Raw genomic sequence first — 25,656 nt, forward strand, 5'->3', positions numbered from 1 at the left:
GGGAAAGTGCAAAGAAATGGAGATGAGGTAGAAGATCAGCCATGTTCTAGGTTAATTGTGGAGCAGGCTCAAGGGTCTGAACAGCCCATTCCTGCTTTCATTTCTTAAGTTATTAAGTCAGTTCTTAACTTCTTCTTTGCCAGGCTGAATCTTTTGCCCTGGGCTATCAGGAATTGTTATTCCAGGGTCACTGTCTCTTTCTTTGTCCCCTTTATCTGCTGAATCTAAAGGAGCACCTTGCTCATCTTTGAAACCTCCCACCGTATTGTTCATACCTGCAATCATTAACCTTGTGCTGATTGCAAATTGTGTTCCCTTGTGTGTAAAAACTTGCTCTTCTGCAGGGTGTTCTGGCAAGTGATTGCATAGGAGAGAACAATGAAGCAATATATCTCTGCTGAGAAACCTATTCTATTCCTTTTCTCTTCCAAACTATAAGGACTAGCCTTTTCTCACAGTGATGACTCGTAGCTGTTTGCAATGAATAAGATGCAAATTCTAATCAGTATTTTCATGCACTATAGTAAATGGACCCAGTTCAATCAAACTGACAATGACCAAAATAGGCTTTTCTGCACATTTTTCTGAGTGAGAGATATTTCTCTCAGTCTGTCTCTGCACACACGTGCCACAATTGTGTTTGCTGCCTCTATGTGTGTAAAAATATAAACAAACTATGGATGTTGGAAATCTGAAATAAAAACAGAAAATGCTGGAAATAGCAGGCCAGGCAGCATCTGTGGGAAGAGAAACAATGACACAAGAGATTCTGCAGATGCTGGAACCTGGAGGAACACACACAGAATGCTGGAGGAACTCAGCAGCTCAGGCCTCATTGATGGAGGGAAATAAATAGTCGACATCTCGGATCAAGACCCTTCATCAGGACAGTCCTGTTTATTCCCCCCTATAGATGCTGCTTGACCTAATGAGTTCCTCCAGCATTCTATGTGTGTTGTTGAAGAGAAACAGTGATAATGTTTCAGGTTGAAGACTTCTAGCCAGAACTGGGAAACGGGGAGTAAAGTTGGCTTTAACGTAGAGAAGCTGGGGGTGTGGGGGGGGGGGAGGTGGGAGAAGGGGAATAGCTGTGATAGGTTGGGGCCGGGTTTGCCATAGTGATGGATTGTTAATGATGCATTTAAGAGGGTATAAAAGAAGTGTTGCAAATAGCAGGTCAGGGTGTGCTAATGGAGAGGGGGAAAAAATTTGAGCAATGACTTACAGCCAAAAATGGCCAGTTTAGATTTTGATAGAAAAAACAAATTATCAGAGGTTGGAGAATTCAATATTGAGGTAGAAGATCAGCTGTGACCTAAGTTAATTCAACAGGCTCGAGGGGTTGAATGGCCTATTCCTGCTCTTATGTTTAAGTCAGTTCCTCACTTTTCCTTAATAACCTGAACCTTTTGCTCTGGGCTATCAGGAATTGTTATTCCAGGGTCACTGTCTCTTTCTTTGTCCCCTTATCTGCTGAATCCAAAGGAGCATCTTGCTCATCTTTGAAACGTCCCACCATATTGTTCATACCTGCAATCATTAACTGGCAGAACCCGAATGCTAGATGAGGTGTTGTTCTTTGTGCTAGTGTTGGGCCTAGTTGTAACTGTGCAGGAGGTCACAGACAGAAAAGTCAAAGTAAGAGTGTCATAGAGTAACACAGCATGGAAACAGGCCCTTCTGCCCAACTCATCCATGCCGACCATGGTGCCCACCAAGCTTGTGCCATTTGACCACGTTTGGCCCATATCCCTCTAAACCCCTCCTATCCATGTCCAAATGTCTTTTGTTATTGAATCTGCCTCAACCACTTTCACTTGCAGCTCATTCCATATACAGAGCTCCCTCTGTGTGAAGAAGTTGCCCCTAAGGAGCCTTTCAGTAGATAAGCTCAAGGGCAGTTCCTATCCCACTGGTATAAGACTATTGAATGATAAGGTGGACCCTTGACCTCACAATCTACCCCTTCATGGCCTTGCACCTTATTGTCTGCCTGCACTGCACTTTCTCTGTAACTGTAACACTTTATTCTGCATTCTGTTATTGCTTTTCCTTTTGATTACCTCGACGTACTGATGTAATGAAATGAACTATATAGATGGCATGCAAAACAAAGTTTTTCACTGTACCTCAGTACATGTGACAATAATCAACCAATTACTAATGACCAATTTTAAATCTTTCACCTCTCACCTTAAACCTATGCCCTCTTGTTTTTAGTTCCCCTTCCCTGGGAAAAGGACTGTGTGTATTCACCCTGTTTATACCCCCCCCCCCCCATGATTTGATACACCTCTATTCGGTCAATATACCTCTATGAGGAGTGGGATGGAGAACTAAAGTTTGGTTTGGTTTGGTTTATTATTGTCACGTGTGACTAATAAAGGTATCTTATCTTATCTTTTGTATATCAATGCAATGTTGTGGGCATGGAAGGGTTAAAGCAGATAAAAAGGCTATCTTTAGTGAAGTCTCAGACTCTCCACCTGTATCGTTGTGTCTCCCCAATGTAACTGAGAGTATTTAGTAACCAAGTATTAAATGGCTGTCTGAACTTTACAAAGCAGTAATTCAGTCAAGTATTTCTGGTGACTGTATGAATCCAGCCTGGCTTTGATTTCCCTGTTCATCTGATGCAGTGGTGACTCACTATTCAATTACTGTCTTAAACCAAGGCTCTTTGATTTGCATTCACTATTCCCCTGATTTCATCATCATTAGGCAGTCAGGTGGAGAAGCAATAAGTTGATGTGGGAGTTGGGAGAATAACAGCTTCAGTTTTGTTGCATTCATTTCCATTTCCCCGTGTGTTAGCTTGACCCAGAGTCAGCAGGTTGTCTCCAAACCCCAACCTCTTGAGTGACCTACTGATGGAATTCATAGGTGTGTCCTTCAGGTAAGAACACAGAACCCAAAGAAGAGACGGCTCTGTGGCCACTTGCAGTTGGTAAATTGGTTTATTGTTGTCACATGTTCCGAGGTACAGTTAAAACTTTGTTTTGCATGCCATCCATACAGATCATTTCACCACATCAGTACAGAAAGATTAAGATATCTTTATTAGTCACTTGTACATCGAAACACACAGTGAAGTGCATCATTTTGCGTAGAGTGTTCTAGGGGCAGTCCGCAAGTGTTGCCATGCTGCTGGCACCAACATAGCATGCCCACAACTTCACAACCCATATGTCTTTGGACTGCTGCTGCATAATAGAATTACCTTGTCTGCCTGGCGAGATGCAAAGAGCCTGTGAAGTCCACCTCCAACGTCTTCATGAGGAGCCAAGAATGCATCAAGTACAGCTATGATGTCAACCTCAGCAGCATTAGAGCAGCTGGGCTTTTGTTTCCTTGAGATGAAGGCAAAGACCATTCTAAGTCTGTGCTTTAGTGGAGTCTCAGGCTGCTTCAACAGAGCTCCACTTGCTGTCATTCAGGAACACACTGTTGTCCTGCAGCCCTGAGAGAAGCCACCCGGGAACAAACTGCTCTACTTGCAGGAGCAGAGGACTATCCAAGAGCACAAAGTTGCCATCAGGGAGCACATGGCTGACATGTGGGAGCTGATTGTCTACAAGCTCCTCATGGCTGCAAAGTAAAAGCTTCCATTACTGTCATTGAGGTGGTACAAGGGAAAAGTAATAACAGAATGCAGAATAAAGTATTACAGTTAAGAGAAAGTGCAGTGCAGGCAGACAATGAAGTGCAAGGCCATGAAGAGGTAGATTGTGAGGTCAAGAGTCCATCTTATCATACAAGAGGTCCGTTAAATAGTCTTATGACAGTGGGATAGAAGCTGTCCTTGAGCCTGAAGGTACGTGCTTTCAGGCTCCTGTACCTTCTGCCTAACGGGAAGGGGGAGAAGAGAGAGTGTTTGGGGTTGAAGGGGCTTTTGATTACGTTGGCTGCTTTACTGTACTTTCTCTGTCATTTAACTGATGCTTTACATCAACCCTCTGATCCTGGAGACACAAGTTGGAATCTGGAGCAACAAACAATCTGCTGGAGGAACTCAGCAAGTCCAGCATTGGTAGTCTTTGTGTTCCCACTTATCACCCTCCTAGTTATCTCCACTTTCACCCTCCCTTGTCCTGCCCCCACCTGGCTCCATCTGCCTCCACCTATCATCCTGCAGTCTCCCAACTCCACCCCCCCCCCCCCCTCCCCACCTGGCTCCACCTGCCTGTCATCCTTCAACCCTCTTCAGTCCACCAATCACCAACAGGCTCCTGTGTCAGCAGCCCTCCCCCCTCCGCCTTATACCGGCCAACTCCCCTCTCTACTCTCAGTTCTGACACAGGGTCTCGACCCAAAACGTCAACAATTGCTTTCCTCCTACAGATGAGGATCGGTCGAGCGAGCTGGGGCTTTTCTCTTTGGAGAGAAGGAGGATGAGAGGTAACTTGATAGAGGTGCACAAGATGACAAGAGGCATAGATCGAGTGGACAGTCAGAGACTTTTTCCCAGGGCGACAATGGCTAACACGAGGGGACATAATTTTAAGGTGATTGGAGAAAGGTATGAGGGGGATGTCAGGGGTAAGTTTTTTACACAGAGAGTGGTGGGTGTGTGGAACGCACTGCCGGCAGAGGTTGTGGGGGCAGATACATTAGGGACTTTTAAGAGGCTCTTAGAGAGACACATGAATGATAGAAAAATAGGGGGCTATGAGGGAGGGAAGGTTTAGATAGATCTTAGAGCAGGATAAAATGTCGGCACAACATTGTGGGCCGAAGGGCCTGTACTGTGCTGTAGTGTTCTATGTTCTATGTAGATGCTGCTTGACCCACTGAGTTCCTCCAGCAGATTGCTTGTCAACCCTGTGATCCTGTTCACAGCCCATAACCCTCAATTCTCTCAACACCTGAATCGGAAATCTACTGATTTCAGATTCCTCTGATTTAGGATCCGAAACCTACTGATTTCAGAATTGATTATACTCAGCCACTACACATGCAGGAGATCTGGAGTAGAGAACCACACATTCATAAAAAAAACTCCATCTACCTGCCGATCATCTTTCACTGCTCCTCAACCCACCAATCACCTCGGGCTCCTATCTCACACCTCCCCCTCCCCTCTTTATACCGGCCACCCCCCCCCCCACTCCCCCCATCCACTCTCAGTCCTGACACAGGGTTTCGACCCGAAACGTCGACTATTCCTTTCCCCTCTGACAGATGCTGCTCAACCCGCTGAGTTCCTCCAGCAGATTGTTTGTTGCTCCAGATTCTGGCATCTGCAGTCTCCTGTGTCTCCAGATTCACAATCCTCTGAATGAAGACATTTCTTCTCATCTCAGTCCCAAATTGCTAATTCATCAATATGAGACCATTCTGCTTAGTTCTTCACTCTCAAACCGGGGAAACAACTCTCAAAGTCAGCATGTAAGTCTGATGAAAGTTGGCATGCCTACCATTAGGTGGGTCCTAATCTCAATTTCATCCATGTTGTTGCTTCACTGTTGTGTGGGGTTGTACTGTGGGGACATGCTGTGCATAAGTTGGGTACTCCAGATAACAACAGGAGTTTGAAAAGGTTTTCTCCATGAAACTATTGTCTTGAGGGCAAGATTTTTCTTGTGAGTAAGCCCAAGGCTTGTGTGATGGAGATGTGCAGGGGGTGAAAAAACATGACTTCATTGAGTCCGCCTGCTCCCAGTACCCATCCAGTGGTTGCTATGGTGATGAGCTGTTGGCAAAGTCATCTCAGTGATAGGTTGATGAGGGAAGTAGGGGGACAGAAAACAAAGGAATGTGCAACAGCTGTAAAATGCAGAGCAGCAGGAAACCACTTACCCTCTCCAACCCTCTCTGCAAGGTAACATTGATTTTTTTTTCCTTTCGTTCCCAGTTCTGACGAAGAGTTTTCAACCTGAAAGGTTAACCCTGTTTGTCTTTCCACAGATACGGACGGACCTACCGAGTGATTCCAGCATTTTCTGTTTTTATTTCAGATCTGCAGTTTTATTTTGGGGATTTTCACACATCCAGTGACCACAACTATAAGTGGAGATCAATGAAGATTTTGCTCAGCGGAGGTACCCTTCCCTGGTTAGATGTTGACATGGGTGAACAGCCAGATTAGGACTAGTTCCCATGAAACTTTAGATGATTCGGGAAGTTTGGGAATGAACCTCACTACATTTGACATGCTTGGCAAGTATGGGGCCAGCTTCAGCTCAAATCAAGACTAGGCTGGTGGACTTGTAGATCCATCCATGGCCTCTTCCCTGTCCCTGTAACCACGTCCAGCCTCACAGCTCTCTGATTTACCTGCCTCATTTCTTATAACGACACAGAAGGAGGTCATTGGCTCCATGCCAGATTCCAGAAGAACATCCCCTCAGTGTTTATTCCCCGTCTCCTTACTTTCCTGCACTTTGGCAACTTATTCTCTCACAAGTACCCAACAACTCCCCTTATGAAGGTTTTTCCATTAACATAAGAACATCTGGCCCGGCGAGCCTGCTCCGCCATTCAATAAGATCATGGCTGATCTGGCCGTGGACTCAGGTCCACCCACCTGCCTTTTCCCCACAACCCCTAATTCCCCTACTATGCAAAAATCTAACTGTGTCTTAAATATATTTAATGAGGTAGCCTCTACTGCTTCCCTGGGCAGAGAATTCCACAGATTCTCTACTTGCTGGGAAAAGCAGTTCCTCCTCATCTCCATCCTAAGATGACTCCCCCGAATCTTGAGGCTATGTCCACACACTTTGGAGTAACTTACAGCGGCCAATTAACCTACCAGTATGTCTTTGGGATGTGGGAGGAAACTGGAGCACTTGGAAGAAACCCACACGGTCATAAAGAGAACACGCAAACTATACATATACAACATGCGAGGTCAGGATCGATCCCAGGTCACTTGAACTGTGAGGCAGCTGCACTAACTGCTTCACCACTGGGACGCTTGTTTAATTTTCTGAGCCCCCCGCTATTGGAGTTTGAACCTCACCGATTTAGACTCAAAGCTTCAGAATGTTTATTTATTCATAGGACCTGGGTTCCTCTGTTAAGGATGACATTTGCCCACCCTCAGTTGTTGCTTGAACTGAGTGGGATGTTAGGCCAATTCAGAGGGTGATTGTTGTTGCTGGCTCTGAAGTTGGGCACATGCCAGACTGCGTAAAGCTGGTAGATATCATTCTCTGAAGGACACGTATAACATAATATAAGAACATAAGAAATAGGAGCAGGAGTAGGCCATCGGGCCTGTTGAGCCTGCTCCGCCATTCAATGAGATCATGGCTGATCTGGCCGTGGACTCAGACCCACCTACCTGCCTTTTCCCCATAACCCTTAACTCCCTGACTATGCAAAAATCTATCTAACTGTGTCTTAAATATATTTAATGAGGTAGCCTCTACTGCTTCCCTGGGCAGAGAATCCCACAGATTCACTACTCTCTGGAAAAAGAAGTTCCTCCTCATCTCCATCCTAAATCCACTCCCCCAAGTCTTGAGGCCATGTCCCCTAGTTCTAGTCTCATCTACCAGTGGAAACAACCTTCCTGCTTCTATCTTATCTATCCCTTTCATAATTTTATATGTTTCTATAAGATTCCCTCTTATTCTTCTGAATTCCAGTGAGTATACTCCCAGACAACTCAATCTCTCCTCATAGGCTAACCCCCTCATCTCTGGAATCAACCTCTGCACCGCCTCCAAAGCCAGTATATCTTTTCTCAAGTAAGGAGACCAGAACTGCACGCAGTACTCCAGGTGCAGCCTCACCAGTACCCTGTACAGTTGCAGCATAACCTCCCTGCTCTTAAATTCAATCCCTCCAGCAATGAAGGTCAACATTCCATCTGCCTTCTTGATAACCTGTTGTACCTGCAAACCAAGCTTTTGCTATTCATGCACAAGCACTCCCAAGTCCCTCTGCACAACAGCATGCTGCAATTTTTCACTATTTAAATAATAATCTGATCTTCTATTTTTCCTTCCAAAGTAGATAGCCTTGCATTTGCCAATGTTGTAGTCCATCTGTCAGACCCTTGCCCATACCAATCTGGTACTGTGATGGTCACCATCACTGTCACTTGATTGCTGTTTACACTTCTTGCTGCCTCGGTAAAGCAGCCAACATAATCAAAGACCCCTCCCACCCTGGACATTCTCTCTTCTCCCCCCTCCCATCGGATGAAGATACAAAAGTCTGAAAGCACGTTCCACCAGGCTCAAGGACAGCTTCTACCCCACTGCTATAAGACTATTGAATGGTCCCCTGGTATGATAAAATGGACTCTTAACCTCACAATCTACCTCATTATGGCCTTGCACCTTATTGTCTGCCTGCACTGCACTTTCTCTGTAACTGTAATACTTTATTCTGCATTCTTTTATTGCTTTTCCCTTGTACTACCTCAGTGCACTGATGTGATGAAGTGATCTGTGTGGATAGCATGCAAAACAACGTTTTTCACTGTAGCTTGGTACATGTGACAATAATAAACCAATTTACCAATCAGCTTTCCATACTAATCTGAATCTGAATCAAGTCCCATCATAGAACATAAAACACAGAACACTACAGCACAGTACAGGCCCTTCGGCCCATAATGTTGTGCTGCCATTTTATCCTGCTCTACGATCTTTCTAACCCTTCCCTCCCACATAGCCCCCTATTTTTCTATCATTCATGTGTCTATCTCAGAGTCTCTTAAATGTCCCTAATGTATCTGCCCCCACAACCTCTGCAGGCAGTGCGTTCCACGCACCCACCACTCTCTGTGTTGAAAAACTTACCCCTGACATCCCCCTTAGGTCTTCCTCCAATCACCTTAAAATTATGCCCCCTCATGTTAGCCATTGTCACACTGGGAAAAAGTCTCCGACTGTCCACTCGATCTATGCCTCTGATCATCTTGTACACCTCTATCAAGTCACCTCTCATCCTCCTTCTCTCCAAAGAGAAAAGCCCTAGCTCACTCAACCTATCCTCATAAGACATGCACTCCAATCCAGGCAACATGCTCTCCTCTGCACCCTCTCTAAAGCTTCCACATCCTTCCTATAATGAGGTGACCAGAACTGAACACAATACTCCAAGTGTGGTCTGACCAGAGTTCTATAGAGCTGCAACATCATCTCGCGGCTCTTGAGCTCAATACCCCGACTAATGAAGGCCAACACTCCATATGCCTTCTTAACAATCCTATCGACCTGCGCAGCAACCTTGAGGGATCTACGGATGTGGACCCCAAGATCCCTCTCTTCCTCCACACTGCAAAGAGTCCTGCCATTAACCTTGTATTCTGCCTTCAAATTTGATCTCCCGAAGTGTATCACTTCACACTTTTCCAGGTTGAACTCCATGCCAGATGGGAACTTAGTTTATTGTCATATACAGCAGGGTGCAATGAAATTCCTTGCTCACATGAAGCTCACAGTGTTAACAGTGCACAGGGTAATAATAAGTACAACAATATAATACAGCAACGAGGGCAAAAACAACAGAATGGTGCAAAGTATAGTCGTGAACACTGAGGTAGTGCTAAAAAAATGCTAAAGTGACAATAACAGAAGAGGTAGAATTAAGGGCTGGAGAATGTGGCAGCGGATGTGAAAGAGGTGATTGGGTCAGAAGTCTGATCGCAGTGGGGAAGAAGCTGTCCTTGAGTCTGGTCATCTGGGCTTTCAAACTCCCGTATCTTCTCCTCGAAGGTCGAAGAGAGAAAAGAGAATATGTCCAATGACTTAACCATAATTCATTCCAAAACCTCTTCTGCTTTTAAGAGACTCCAGAAAGCCTTCCTCTTTTCCTAAAGTGCCTCAGTGCCAATGTTATCCACTGAAGCCCTGAGCTGTCCTTTGGAATGCCTGGCTATGTTGAGGAGGTTAGAGAAATGCAAGTTGTTCTTGGAAAGAGGGCCAAAGGGTTGATATGTTTCTCACGCAAAGGGTGTGCCTGGAACACAGCTTGGCATTCCTGTACTTGGAGAGATTTCAGCTCCACATTGACTGGGAGCCAACCAGTTTCAGGTTGCTGCCCAGGCAGGCACTGACCTTGATTGGGAGGCAGCTGGATGAGGGTAGGCGGGAGAAAAGCGTGTCTCAACTTCTTACAAGTTATATCATTGACTTCAATAAAGGCACTGAAGGTATTGTTGCTAAATTTGCTGATAATGCAAAGGTAAGTTGGAAAGTAAGTTGAAGAGGATACAAAGAGATAATGAAGGAGTGTGGACAAAAAGAAAGAGAGTGCTTAAAGTTAATGAATTCTCCAGCTTTAGGTAACACTTTTTTTATTGGTGTCAGAAGAGGACATTTCTGTTTCCCTCATTTTGTCTCAATTTTTCCTACTCTAGCTCACTGAAAGTGGCCACGCAAGTAGATAGGGTGATAAAGAAGGCGTATGGCATGCTTGTTTTCATTGGTCTTGGTTGGGGCATTGAGTCTAAGAGTCAAGAAGGCACGTTGCAGCTGTATAAAACTTTAGTTAGACCACACTTGGAGTACTGTGTGCAATTCTGGTTGTCCCATTACGGGAAGGATGTGGAGGCTTTGGAAAAGGTGCAGAAGAGGTTCACCAGGATGCTGTATGGATTAGAGGGTATGAGCTAGAAGGAGAGGTTGGACAAACTTGGGTTGTTCTTTCTCTGGAGCATCGGAGGCTGAGAGGAGACTGGATAAAATTATGAGAGGCACAGATGGGGTAGAGAATCAACATCTTTTTTCTCAGGGTGGGAGCGTCAAGTTCTAGAGGACATGCATTTAAGGTGAGGGGGGGAGAGTTTAAAGGATATGTGTGAGGCAAGATTTTTACACAGAGAGTGGAGGGGGCCTGGATCAGGTTGCCAGGGGGAGTGGTTGGACCAGATACGACAAGTGGTGTTTAAGAGGCTGTTACACAGACACATGAATATACAGAGAATGGAGGGATATGGATTATGTACAGGCAGAAGAGAATTAGTTTAATTCAGCGTCATGTTTTGCACAGACACCGTGGGCTGAATGACCCATTCCTGTGCTGTACAGTCTGGTCTTCTGGGCATGTCCCACACCCTTACTATTAATAACACATTACGCAGACAAAGAAGCCCATAACTGCCCCCATTACCCACTTGGTCTCACTCTTTCAGGGATATTCCCTTTGTTCTACCTGTGTCTCCCTCACCTTCTCTGCTACCTAAACTAACTTGTTTTTCTCGCTTTTCCAGTTCTGATGAAGCATCCCAAACCTGAAACATTAATTCTGCTTCTCCCTCCACAGATGCTGCCTCACCTGTTGAGTATTCCCAGTAATTTCTGTTTTTATTTCAGATTTCCAGCGTCTGCAGCTTTTTGATTTTTCACTTACAAAGGGAAACCAATGGGTTAAATACCTGGGCAAAAATGTGTGATGATGTGAAATTATCCATTCGGGAAGGAAAACAAAACAAAATGTATTCCAAGACCTCCCCAGGTTACAACAGAGTTCAGTTCCTGAGAACTGTTCATAACTCGAGCTGTTCATAAGTCAGAAATTGGGCTGCCGGTCAATATATTTAAATAAAAACATAGGCCAAATGAGGGCAACACATAGTTAAAGCAGAGCATTTAACTCAATCATTCAGAAATTGCCGTGAACCATGTTCCCACATGGCATAAGATTCCTGCAGTCCTGCAGCAGTCGGCAAATCGATCCTACTGGTCTCCCAAGCGCTCACTTGTATCTACAGGCTGTACGTTAGTTGGCGCTCATAACGCGGGGAGGTCCTGTATCTCAACAGTGAGAGAATGCAGAACACTGAGATTAGAGGGATCTTGACGTCTTAGTGCGTGACTCGCAAAAGACTGGTATGTAGATCAGGTGAATAATTGGAAAAGCAAACAGAATGTTATCGTTTATTGCAAGATAAATTGAATGCAAAAGTAAGGAGGAAAACAAATAAAACTGTAGGTGCTGGATGAAAAACACGATGATGCTGGAGGAACTCAGCAGGCCAGGCAGCATCTGTGGAGAAAAGCAGGTGATCAACGTTTCGGGTCAGGACCCTTCTTCAGGACTGAAGATAGGAAAAGGGGAAGCCCAGCATATAGGAGGGAAAAGCAGAGCAGTGATAGGTGGACAAAAGAGGGGAGGCGGGGTGGGCACAGGGTGGTGATAGGTAGATGCAGGTAAGAGATGGAGATAGGCAGGTGCGGGGGAGGAGGGGAGAGCAGATCCACCGGGGGATGGGTCAAAGGTAAGGAGAGAGAAAAAAAAGGTAGAAAAAAAGAGAGAGGCTAGGAAAGGGAAGCATGGTGGGGGGTGCGGTTGTGGGGAAGGGGGGTTAGGGGTTACTTAAAGTGGGAGAATTTAATGTTCATGCCATTAGGCTGCAAGGTTCCAAGATGGAAAATGAGGTGCTGTTCCTCCAGTTTGTGCTTGGAATTCTCCTGGCAGTGGAAGATGCCGAGGACTGAATATCGGTGGTAGTGTGGGAGGGCGAGGTGAAGTGACTATATTGGGCTTCCTCTTTTCCTATCTTCAGTACTGAAGAAGGGTCCTGACCCGAAGCATTGACCATCTGCTTTTCTCCACGGATGCTGCCTGGCCTGCTGAGTTCCTCCAGCATCATCGTGTGTTTCATCCAGATTCCAGCATCTGCAGTCCTTTGTTTCTCTGTAGGTGCTGGAATCTGAAATAAAAACAAAAAGTGCTGGAAGAACCTGGCCAAGCAGCATCTGCGGAAGGAAAACCAGCTAACATTTTGTGTCAGAGACCCTTCCTCAGAATTGGGGAAGGGTCCCTGACCCAAAATATTAAATGCTTTGAGAGAGGGGTCGGCTGGTCTGATGACAATGTCAGAGTTAGTGCGGAGGGAGTGGAGAGCAGAGCGTTCAGAACGGTTGTTAGAGTAGGTGAGAGGGGCAGCAAAGTCCAGATGGCTGATGTTGTACCGACAGTTGGCTATGTATAGGTCCAGGGAAGATAACAGGTCCAGTGGGGGAATCCAGGTGGAAAAAGAGGACTGGAGGTGGGAGAACGGGTCATTAGAAGGGAGAGAGGACCCCTTACTAAAGAAGGAGGCATGGAGGCGGAGGAAAAAAGAGCTCGGCATCATGCCGGGCACGGAATTCATTGAGGTGGGGGCGCAGAGGTACGAAGGTGAGGCCAATGCTTTCTCTTTCCACAAAAGCAGGGAGGTTATACTTCAGCTATGTAAGGCACTGGTGAGACCACAGCTGGGGTGTTGTGCATATAATTGGTCTCCTTATTTAAGAAAAGATGTTAATGCATTGGAAACAGTTTCAATTAATGAATGGAAAGGTTGGTTTGTCTAATGAGGGAAAAGTTGATGAACTATGTATTTGCTGGTGTTCAGAAGAGTGAGATGGGGCATAGAATCATCCAGCGTGGAAACAGGCCATTCAGCCCAACTGGTCTGTGCTGACCAAGATTCCCATTTGCCCGCGTTTGGCCCATATCCATCTAAACCTTTCCCGTCCATGTACCCGTCCAAGCACATTTTAAATGTTGTTAATGTACCTGCCTCAACTGACTTAATTGAAGCATAAAAGATCTTGAGGGTCTTGACAGAATAGAAATGGAGAGGATGTTTCTTCTTGTGAGAGAGTTTAAAACTAAAGGCCACAATTTAAAAAAATTAGGGTTTTCCATTTAAAACAGAGGGAAGAGATTTTTTTCTCTCTCAGAGGGCTGTGCAGTTTTGGAACTCTCTTCAACGAGAGGCAGTGGAAATAGAGTCTTTGAATGTTTGTAAGACAGAGGTAGATGGATTCTTGATAAACGAGGGGGATGAAATTTACTGCAATAGACTTGTGGAGTTGAGGTTATAATCAGACCAGCTACGATCTTATTAAATGTAGGAACAAACTTGAGGGGCCGAGTGGTCAACCCCTGCTCTTAATTGTTCCTCAGATGTTTGTACACTGCCAGGCAGCTGTGGGCAGGTCCTAACAGGACCAGTGATGAAATGCCTGGCTCCCCAGCTGTCGAATCTGCAACTAGTTTTAACCTGAAGAAGCTGGGAGCAGGAGGTCGGGAAGTGGGGGGAGGGTGGCCTCTGGGAATCAATCATTCGGATCTTAAAGCCGCCTCTCACCACTGACACCATTGTGAAAACAAAAGCGGGGGAGAGAATGTAAGCAGCTAAGTGAAAGGTACTTAGTGCAGCTAATGCCAGTATGTAAGGAGGAACCATCCCCTTTATTCCCCTTCCTCACTTCTCACAGCCTGTGCAGTCAATCTCCCTCAGTGCAAGCTGATATTTGTCTGCATACCTGGTGTGGTGTGATTGTCTTCTCTCTACACTTGCTTTCCCTCACCTCTCTACTTCCCCCACCCCCCCACACCCACCACCGCCCCCCCCCCCACCCACCACCGCCCCCCCCCCCCACCCATGCCCTTCATTCAGTTATCTCAGGACTCCCACCCTATCCCTCTCACCACCCCCGCACTCTGTCTGCGTCTCTCTGCCCGCTACCTCGCTATTTTGGGGTACTTGTCCCCTTCTGAGTGGCAACCCCCTTGCTCACAAGGTGGTATGGGTACAATTTATCGCATAGCCACTGAGAGAAAGGAATAACCTGAGGTGCATGTAATGCCTTTTACAATCCCAGGCCATTCCAAAGAGCTTCCCGTTCAATGGTAGGTTTCTGGCTGTAGTTGCTGGCGATCAAGGAAATTTAGTAGCAATAGAATTTGTTTTTACAAAGATATCCTTTATTCACATGATAGACACATGAATGATAGAAAAATAGGGGGCTATGTGGGAGGGAAGGGTTAGATAGATCTCAGAGCAGGATAAAATGTTGGCATAACATTGTGAGCTGAAGGGCCAGTACTGTGCTGTAGAGTTCTATGTTCTATGTTCTATTCATAATATATACAGTAAATATAATCATACACACCTTCCTCACATTCATGATGTCATCAATTCAATACATTCTCTTACATGTTTCCTTAAACAATGCCACAGTCTTGACCCAAAATGTTGACCGTCCATTTCCCTCCACAGATGCTGCCTGACCCTCTGAGTTCCTCCAGCATCTTGTTTGTAGCATCTGTGAATTGTTTGAGAGGCTGTAAGACAAGACCCAGCCCCTAAGTGTCCAGTGGTGCCAGGACCCTAGACTGTGGTCCTTCCCCACAAAGCCTTTGCGGTGGCAGCACTGAGCTTCAGTGCGTCCCTCAGCACGTACCTCCTGCATTCACTTGTGCACATCTCCTTACAATGCAAGACCAACAAATTTCGGGCAGACTGCATTGTAGTCTAGGCACGGTAGTATAGCAGTTAGCGTAATGCTATTACAGTGCCTGCGACCCGGGTTCAATTCCGGCCACTGTCTGTAAGGAGTTTGTACGTTCTGCCCGTGTCTGCGTGGGTTTCCTCTGGGTGCTCTGGTTTCCTCCCATATTCCAAAGACGTACGTGTTAGGAAGTTGTGGGCATGCTATGTTGGTGCTGGAAACATGGCAACACTTGTGGGCTGCCCCCAGAACACGCTACGCAAAAAAAGATGCATTTCACTGTGTGTTTCAATGTACATGTGACTATTAAAGAAATCTTATCTTACATTATCTTATCTTGTGTCTTTCACCGAGTTGTTGACCTTCCAGCAACATTTATTGGTTTATTGATCTATAATTATCACATGTACTGAGATACAGTGAAAAGCTGTTGTTTTGCATGCATCCAGCCAGATCATGCCATACATAATTATATCGAGGTAGTAAAAAGAAAACCGAATGCAGAATATAGTGTTACAGTTACAGATAAAGTACAGTGCAGGTAGACAAATAAAGTGCAAGGGCCATGACCAGGTAGATTGGGAGATCAAGAGTTCACCTTTTAGCACATGAGAGTCAGATAACAGTGGGATAGAAGCTGTCCTTGAGTCTGGTGGTTCGTGGTCTCAAGCTTTTGATGGGAGAGGGGAGAAGAGAGAATGACCAGGGTAGGAGGAGTCCTTGATTATGTTGGCTGCTTTCCCGAAGCAGTGTGAAGTGTAGATGGAGTCAGTGGATGGGAGGCTGGTTTCCGTGGTGGACGTTCACATCTTTCTGCAATTTCTTGTGGTCTTGGGCAGAGCAGTTGCCATATTGGTATTGGTTTATTATTGTCACTTGTACCAAGGTACAGTGAAAAACTTGTCTTGCATACTGATCGTACAGGTCAATTCATCACACAGTGCAGTTACATTGAGTTAGTACAGAGTGCATTGATGTAGTACAGGTAAAAACAATAACAGTACAGAGTAAAGTGTCACAGCTACAGAAGAAGTGCAGTGCAATAAGGATGCAAGGTCACAACAAGGTAGATCGTGAGGTCAGTCCATCTCATTGTATAAGGGAACCATTCAATAGTCTTATCACAGTGGGATAGAAGCTGTCCTTGAGCCTGGTGGTACGTGCAGTCAGGCTCCTGCAACTTCTACCTGGTGGGGGAGGAGAGAAGAGAGAATGTCCGGGGTGGGTGGGGTCTTTGATTATGCTGGCTACTTCGCCAAGGCAGTGAGAGGTAAAGACAAAGAATCCAAGGAGGGGAGGCTAGTTTCCGTACCAAGCTGTGATGCATCTGGATAGGATGCTGTCTGTGGTGCATCTATAAAAATTGATAAGTCATGGAGGACATGCTGAATTTCTGAGGAAGTAGAGGTGTTGGTGTGCTTTCTTGGCCATAGCATCCATGTGGCTCGACCAAGGCAAGTTACTGGTGATATTTACACCTAGCAACTTGAAACTGTCAAACCATCTCTACCTCAGCACCATTGATACAGACAGGGGCCTTTGACGTTTGTCTCATTATGCATCCCAGAGTACAGCCTGTAGAACACAGAGTCCTGCGTTATGCAACTGCTCGGGTGAACCTCAACCCTTTCTTGCCAAATGCACAGTCCACAAGGAGGTGGGTGATCATCTCATGTGGTGGGACTGTGAATGAAAGATCTGACGGGAAGGACCCCTCTCACTACCAGCCAAGCAAGATCTTGGAAATCCAAAAAACTGCAGATGCTGTAAGTCTGAAGTAAGAACAGAAAGTGCTGGAAACACTCAGCAGGTCAGGCGGCATCTGTGGGGAGAGAATCAGTGCTAATGTTTCAGGTCGAAGACCCCTCATCAGAACTAGGAAGGAAAGAAAAGAAGCTCATTAAGCTGCAGGGAGGGTGGGAGATTGGTGATGGTGGAGGGCTGTGGATGCCCAGTTATTGAGTGCGTTCGAAAGATTTTTGGATATTAAAAGAATCAAGGGATTTGGGGCAACACACACAAAGTGCTGGAGGAACTCAACGGGTCAGGCAGCATCTTTGGAGGGAAATAAACAGTCAATGTTTTGGGTCGAGACCCTTCATCAGGACTGGAAAGGAGGAGGGCAGAAGTCAGCCCCGATGAAGGGTCTTGACCCGAAACGTCGACTGTTTATTTCCCTCCACAGACGCTGCCTGACCTGCTGAGTTCCTCCAGCACTTGGTGTGTGTTGCTCCGGATTCCAGCAGCTGCAGAATCTCTCACGTCAAGGGATTTGGGGTTAGTGAAGGAACATGTTGCTGAGATAAAAGATCAACCATGATCTTATTGAACCACAAAGTAGGCATGGGAGGGGCCAAATGGCCTCCTCCTGCTTCTCTTCCTTATGTCCTTCAGTATCTTCTCCAGTATCCTCATTGACTGATGTTAATCTTTTGAGATGTCTCTCTCCTTTGTTCTCTGTCTTCAACTGAACTGTTGATTTGCAAGTGGAATCTCAGGCTCAGCCGTACGACTGTCGGGGTCACCCACTGTGGGATGGGGCAATAATGCCCTTCCATTTGGATAACACCCTTAACTGTGGCAATGGCTGTCTTTGATCCCAAACCTCCCCTCTCCTTGCCTGCACATTCTACATGAACCAGGATTTAACACCTTGTCTTCTATGAGGAGGGGAAAGATTTAAATTGGACCTGGTGGGCAACTTCTTCACGCAGGGGGTGGTCCGTATATGGAACAAGCTGCCAGAGGAAGCGGCTGAGGCAGGTATAATAACAACACTTAAAAGACATTTAGACAGATACATGGTTAGGAAATGTTTAGCGGACATGGGCTAAACCTGGGCAAATTGGACTCGCTTAGATGGACATCTTGGTCGGCATGAACGAGCTGGGCCGAAGGGCCTGTTTCTGTGCTGTATTACTCTATGACTCTATCAGACTAGGGAATGAATATGACAATGTTTCACAACCATGGAGCTCAACCTAGTCCATGCCCTTGGATGTAAAATCGGATATTAAGTCTTCTCCATACCGAGCTTGGCAGGGAGACACCTTAAGTCTACAGACTGAGGCCTCGGTTGCCCAGGGCAACGGGTGACCCCGATTCTCATTTGGGTCACCCGGTCGAAGCAGTAGGAGGCCAGCTTTCACTCATGAAGTTTGGATGCAGTTGAAGGCAGAAAGGAAAGAGCATAGGCTTCTGAAGGAATCACCATCTGTCTATGAGGGTGCAGGAGCAGATTAAAGGAGAGAAATCCAATTGGAAGATTGAAGCTGTGAGAGATTCTGTTTATAGGTGAAAAATGTGTGTTGGATCTCTCTCTCTCTCTCTCTCTCTCTCTCTCTCTCTCTCTTTAAAGAGTGCCTTTAGCAGCGTCCATTTGTGTGCTTCACAGGAGTTGTATCAGACCAATACACATTCTCACACATGCCGTCTTTAACATACACATGGGATAAACATTCATTCTTTGTTACTTGCACTGAATACCAGCTGAATGTTGTTCTTCACATCCAGCACTTGGATCCATTGAAATCAGTGTACCTGAACTTCAGGTGCAGAGAACACCACACATTCACAACTGGGCCAGGTGTTTAATGCATGCATTCCTTTAGGCACTCTCTCTAATACCTACCTTTTCAAAAACACACACACACACACACACACACACACACACACACACACACACACACACACACACACAATGTGACATCCACTCTCACACACATGATTTCTCTTGCTCTCTCTCTCTCTCTCACACACACACAATGTGACACGCACACTGCACTCTCACACATGGGTTTCTTTCTCTCCCTCTCACACCCATGCGCGCACACACACACACACACACACACACACACACACACACACACACACACACACACAAACATGACCCATATGCAGAAACACATGCAGACATATAATCTCACACACTAATATGCTCACACTTAGACATTGAATGCTTGTGAATGCTGCTTATCTAATGCAATGTGCCTGTGATGCTGCTGCAAGTAAGTTTTTCATTGCACCTATGCACACATGTACTTGTGCATATGTCAATAAACTTGACATTAAACTTTAAATATACACTCCGATGCAAATACCTTCTTTCTTTCTCTCTGTGTGTTTCTGTCTGTCTGTCTCTCTCTCACGTACACACACACACACACAATGTCACACACAGTTGTTTTCACACTCTCTCACTCTTTTACATCTCTTTCACTCTTTGTCCTTTTCCTGTATGCCTGTGCCTCTTGCACAGCCTCTGTTACGCTGTGATCAGTTACGCTGAGTACAGGATCGGTTGCAAGGAGACCAGTGTAGTGTCTATTGGTCTGTAGGCAGAGCCGGTTGATTTGTGTGGATATTAAATTTTATCACCACCAGAAGGCTGCTGGCATTCAATTAGCCTTCCTTGAGGTGTTGAAGGAGGTATGTGGCTCCCATTTCAGACCTAAGTAGCCTTCTTATTCTCCCTTCGCCCAGATCCTGGGTGCACTAGATTGAGCCTGCAGTAATATACTGCACTGGAGTTCTACTTTGCTGCTGTAACATCAGTGTAACAGAGAACTAATATTTTTGTCATCTGGATAAGATGTCACTTTAAGTGTTATGAGGTTAAGAGGTCAGGGAGTACCAGACAGAGCTGTCACCAGGCAATGAGACAGCGCCAGAGAACAAACAAGGAGCACTGTGAATCCTCCCAGTGTGCAGACTATTAAAGTGCCCAGCCCCCCCGACACCATCTCCTCCCACAGTCATGGTGCTGATCTTTGTCTTACTCCATCTCCTGCCCTCTCCCCCTCCTTATAAGCCCCCAACACCAACCAATCCTGTCCTGTGCTGTCCCCGCTCTCCTCCTCTCCCTTGCCCCTCAACCTCCCCACCACTTTCACTGTACGGTGTAATTTTACGTACAATTTCTGTTCTGTGTGTTGCCTGAACCTATGTGTCTGTGATGCTGCTGCGAGAAGTCTCTCGTTGTACCTGTACCTCGCCGTACTCGTGCACATGACAATAAACTCAATTTGACTCAGCTCCCCAGCCCCAGTCAGCTTCTCCCTTCTCTGCACAAAGTTCCTCCCGCTCACACCACCCGGCCCTTCCCCAACACCCACCCTGCCCAGATTCTACGCCTCCACCCCTTGTACCGTCCCACTCCCCACAACAACCTCCCCCCCCCCCACATCCCCCTGTCCCTCCCTCCCCACCACCCCGTCCATCTCGGTCGGAGCTGTGCTGTCCACTGGAAGTGGCTGAGACCCAGACAGAACGAAAAGTGGTGGGAGCTCTTCACATTCTGAGGCCTGTCTGCTGTTGCCAGGGGCGACCGGAGACAAAAAACCCAGGGCCTTTCTTTCCCGTGCCTGAATAGCTCGGCTGCCCATTCAGTTGGGCAAGTGACCCCGTCTGCCACCGGTCGCGCTGGTTGGTTGCCGTGCCGAGCGCAGTGCGCGAACGGTCCCTGCTTTCTGTCTCCCAAAGTTCCTTTTGTCCGCCGAGAACTCAGACGATCAACAAATCCCCAGCAAGTAACCAGGGGAGAGGAGTACATTGCCCGTTGCAGTGCACTGCGCCCCACCCCCCTCCCCCCAACCCTGGCCTCTCCTTGCCCCGCCCACCTACATTGCTTCAGCCTCCTGGCGTGGGCATTCAAAGAAAAATTCCTCAGCAAATGACAGGGACACAATAGTAACAATGGAAATACACAGCGGATCAGCATTCCAAAGGGTCAGGAAACTGAGCCAACATCTTGCATAAAAGCTTTTAGCTAGTGTAGGGTTAACTTATTCTAAATTTGTGAGGGTCATCCCAGGATCCATAGATTCAGGATGTTGTAATGTAAACTGATTGGAATTGTAATAGAACAGTACAGCACAATACAGGCCCTTCGGCCCACCATGTTGTGCTGACCTTTAAACCTCGCCTAAGACTATCTAACCCCTTCCTCCCACATATCCCTCTATCTTAAATCCCTCCATGTGCTTATCCAGCAACCTCTTGAATTTGACCAATGCACCTGCCTCCACCACTGCCCCAGGCAGCACATTCCATGCATCAACCAGTCTCTGGGCAAAAAAACCTTCCTCTGATATCTCCCTTGAACTTCCCACCCATTACTTTAAAGCCATGCCCTCTTGTATTGAGCATTGGTGCCCTGGGAAAGAGGCGCTGGCTGTCCATGCTATCTATTCCTCTTAATATTTTGTACACCTCTGTCATGTCTCCTCTCATCCTCCTTCTCTCCAAAGAGTAAAGCCCCAGCTCCCTTAGTCTCTCCTCATAATTCATACTCTCTAAACCAGGCAGCATCCTGGTAAATCTCCTCTGCACCCTTTCCAACGCTTCCACAGTAACCTTTCCCTCTCCCTCCTTCGCCTCCTCCCTTCCACTCCTCTTCATTTCTAATCCTTCCTAGCCCTGCACCAAACCCATCCCTATGCTTCCACTTTCAATTCTTCTTCCCCCCCCACCCCCCCATATCCCTGCTCCCTCAACGACAATTCTTCCTCTCCCCTTCTGAGGCTCCACTGTTCCTTTCACCTTTCCTCCCCTCCATCATGTTGCAGCTCTATAAACCTTTGGTAAGGCCGCACTTGGACCATCGTGTGTAGTTCTGGTCGCCCCATTACAGGGAAGTTGTGGAGGCTTTGGAGAGGGTGCAGAAGAGGTTCACCAGGATGCTGCCTGGATTTAAGGGAATGAGCTATAAGCAGAGGTTGGACAAATGGGTTGTTTTCTCAGGAGCGGCAGAAGCTGAGGGGAGACATGATAGAGGTTTATAAAATTATGAGAGGCATAGCTAGGGTAGACAGGATCTTTTTTCCCAGGGTAGAAGTGTCAAGTGCTAGAGGGCGTGCATCTACAGTGAGAGGGGAAAGGTTTAAAGGAGATGTGCAGGGCAAGTTTTTTACACAGTGGCGGGTGCCTGGAACGTGTTGCCAGGGGTGGTGTGGAAACAAATACGATCATGGTGTTTAAGAGACGCATAAGCATGCAGGGAATGGAGGGATATGAATCATGTGCAGGCAGAAGAGATTTAGTTTAATTTGGCATTGTGTTCAGCACAGACATGGTGGGCCGAAGGGCCTGTTTCTGTGCTGTACTGATCTATGTGTGTTCTGTGTATCCCTGCTCCATCCTCTCTTACCCCTCCCCCTGTACCACCTCCTCCCACTCCCTCACCCCTTTTCCTGAACTTTTCTCCACTTCCCTGTTCCTCACCACACCTGATTTCCCCTCTTCCATTCTCCTCCTCACTCTCCCCTTTCCCCCTTCCCATTCCCTCCCACAGCCCCTCTCCCTTCCCTTCTCCCTTCCCCTTCCTGCTGTAAAATCCCTCCCTTCCTCCTCTGCCCCGTCCTCGCCCTCCCCCCTTTCTTCCCCCCTCCTTACCTGACACAATTCAGCCCGAGGTGCCTGGCGGAGGTCATTCAAAGCATGTCACGTAACATGTTCATTCTCGTTTCCTAGGCAATGGAGTGGGGTCCTGAGGAAGATACCAAGAAGGCTTGTCAGAGCAAAGGGAAGACCGAGGTAAATATTTAACCCGTTCTCACTGCAAAGTTACTGTTTAACTTCTTCATTCCATCAGCACTAGACCCAAGCTCTGAGCCCATTTCATTCTGTGCTCAAGTCTTACAAAGAAATCTAATGTCATTTCCCTTCACTGACTGGGTGTTCCTAGAATTGAGAATCTAGGATGTTTTTCTATAGGTTTTCTCAGTGGTGCAACTGGTGGAGCCGCTGCCTCACAGCACCAGAGACCCGGCTTCAATCCTGAGCTCGGGCACTGTCTGTGTGTGGAGTTTGCGTGTTCTCCCCTCTGATCGTGTGGCTTCCCCCCCCGAGTGCTCCGGTTTCCTCCCACGTCCCAAAAAAACATGCAGGTTGGTCGGTTAATCATCCACTGTAAATTGTGTGTGGGTGAGTGGTAGAGTCTGGGGAATGTTGACGAGAATGTGGGAGAATTAAAAAAAGGGATTAATGCAGGATTAGTGTAAATGAGTGACAGGAATTGGGAAACCCACATGGTCACCGGGAGAATGTTTAAACTCCACACAGACAACATCCGAGGTCAGGATCGAACCCAGGTTGCTGGAGCTGTATGACAGCAGCACTAATTGCTGCGACACTGTGCCACCCAACACAGAGGTTCCTCCTTATTTATCTCTCTGGTAACTGAAACACATAGATAGCTAATTAGATAAGAGAAATTGTTGCCAATGCATCCTTCCAAAAGTGTCATAGAGTCATATCATCAATCATTTACATTAATCCCAGTGGGTCAAAGGACTTGTTTCCCTGCTATATGTCTCCATGACTATGTTTGACTTCTGAATTCAAGTGGAGGCACTTGAGTTGAGAGAGATGCCTAGCAGTTTTGGGATATAAAATTTGCAATATAAAAAAAGACCTTTTAGCCTATTGCATTCATGCTGGCTGAAAGAGGAGAGAAAGAGACTGCTAGCAATCTTGTAGGTCAGCACAAATCAAGTGGTCATCCACATACCTTTTATGCGTGCTGAGGGTTTCTGGCTCCAACACCTTTCAGGAAGTGAATTCCAGACCACCCCCCTCCCCCCCCATACTCACTCTGTCAGGTAATTTTTCTTCTTCCATTGGTAAATTGGTTTATTATTGTCACATGTACTGAGGTACAGTGAAAATCTTTGTTTTGCTTACCATCCATACAGATCATTTCATCACAACAGTGCACTGAAGTTGTACAAGGGAAAACAATAACAGAATGCAGAATAAAGTGTTACAGTTACAGAGAAAGTGCAGTGCAGGAAGACAATAAGGTGCAAGGCCATAACGAGGTAGATGTGAGGTCAAGAGTCCATCTTATCGTACTAGGGGACCATTCAATAGTCTTATAACAGTGGGATAGAAGCTGTCCTTGAGCCTGGTGGTACATACTTTCAGGCTCTTGTATTGTCTGCCTGATGGGGTGGAGGTGGGGGGAGGGGAAGAGAGAATGTCCGGGGTGTGTGGGGTCTTTCATTATGTTTTACCAAGGCGATGAATGTCTTTAATCTATGTCTCTTGTAATTGGTGTCTCTGCTGAGGGAAATAGTCTTTCCTCTTTGCCCTGTCTCTTAGAGTTGTAAATCTGACTTCAGTCTCCTCCATTCTACAGAAATTGACCTTTCATCATTTGTAAACCTCCTGCTAATACACCCTTCCTATAGCGTCATAGAGTCATAGAATAATACAACACAGAAACTGGTTCTTCGGCCCATCTGGTCCATGCCGACTAAGCCCATCGAAGCTTGTCCCATTTACCCGTCTTTGGCCCGTATCCCTCTAAACCTTTCCTGCCCATGTACCTGTCCAAGTGTAGTGAACAGAACTAGATAAGATCTTTATTAGTCACATGTACATCGAAACACACAGTGAAATGCATCTTTTTGCATAGAATGTTCTGGGGGCAGCCCACAAGTGTCGCCACGCTTCCGGCGCCAACATAGCATGCCCACAACTTCCTAACCCGTACGTCTTTGGAATGTGGGAGGAAACCGGAGCACCCAGAGGAAACCCACGCAGACACGGGAAGAACGTACAAACTCCTTACAGACAGTGGCGGGAATTGAACCCGGGTCGCTATAGTATTATGCTAACCACTACACTACTGTGCCTGCCCTGCTACACTACTGTGCCTGAACTATAGACAATGCTTTGGCTGGGGCCTACCAGGTGTGTAGCCAGTTCTAGCATGACCTCTCTGCTCTTCTGTTCATTGCCTTTGCCAATAAAGCCAAGGATATCACCTTAACCACCTTATCTGCTGACTTCAGGAGTCTGTGGAGCTGCTTCAGGGTTTTTCTTTTCTTGATATTCCTTACTGCAGTAGGCTTTAGTGGAATGGAATATCTTTACCGTCTTTCACCAGGGCCCAGTTTGATAAGAACCATTTTACCACATCTCCTTACAACATTTCAGCCTACTGATTCTGCACCCTACATGGAACAGTCCCATTCCCCCACTAGTCTTTTTCCCTGTATTCTATTCTCCTCACACTTCCATCGACTCCCACCACCCCCCCCCCCCCCGACTCTACTCTTTACCTACACAATAGGGGCAATTTACAGTAGCCAATTACTGTAGCAACCTGCATATTTTTAGAATGTGGGAGGAAACTGGAGCACCCAGAGGAAATCCAGACAGTCGCAGGGAGAGCCTGCAAACTCCTCACAGGCAGCACCGCAGGTCAGGATTGAACCTGGGTCGCTGGTGCTGTGAGGCAGTGACTCTACTAGCTGCGCCACTGTGCCATCAATGTAAGTGATTCCCATTCACCCTTTCAAATATCACATCAGCTGCTTGCTGGAGATGGCATGAGGCTGTCTCTTAAACCAATCTGGTATCCTGGTTTCACTCACACCCTTCCACCTTTCTACAAGGAGGACATCAATCCATTACAGGAAGGACATCAATCCATTACAGGAAGGACATTGGTCCATTA

The 25,656-nt window shown here is 46.5% G+C and overlaps 1 protein-coding gene across 4 annotated transcripts in view; it reads left to right on the forward strand.

The window, feature by feature from the left end:
* sema5ba (sema domain, seven thrombospondin repeats (type 1 and type 1-like), transmembrane domain (TM) and short cytoplasmic domain, (semaphorin) 5Ba) overlaps positions 1-25,656 on the forward strand; it is a 350,416-nt gene that overhangs the window by 190,403 nt on the left and 134,357 nt on the right. For all 4 annotated transcript variants that reach the window (XM_052028256.1, XM_052028245.1, XM_052028265.1 and 1 more), the window contains one exon: positions 22,662-22,724. In XM_052028256.1, the coding sequence (XP_051884216.1) occupies positions 22,662-22,724 (63 nt within the window). The remainder of the gene's footprint in view (positions 1-22,661; positions 22,725-25,656) is intronic.

Source organism: Pristis pectinata, chromosome 1, assembly GCF_009764475.1.
Source record: "Pristis pectinata isolate sPriPec2 chromosome 1, sPriPec2.1.pri, whole genome shotgun sequence".
In the NCBI taxonomy this organism is placed as follows: domain Eukaryota; kingdom Metazoa; phylum Chordata; class Chondrichthyes; order Rhinopristiformes; family Pristidae; genus Pristis; species Pristis pectinata.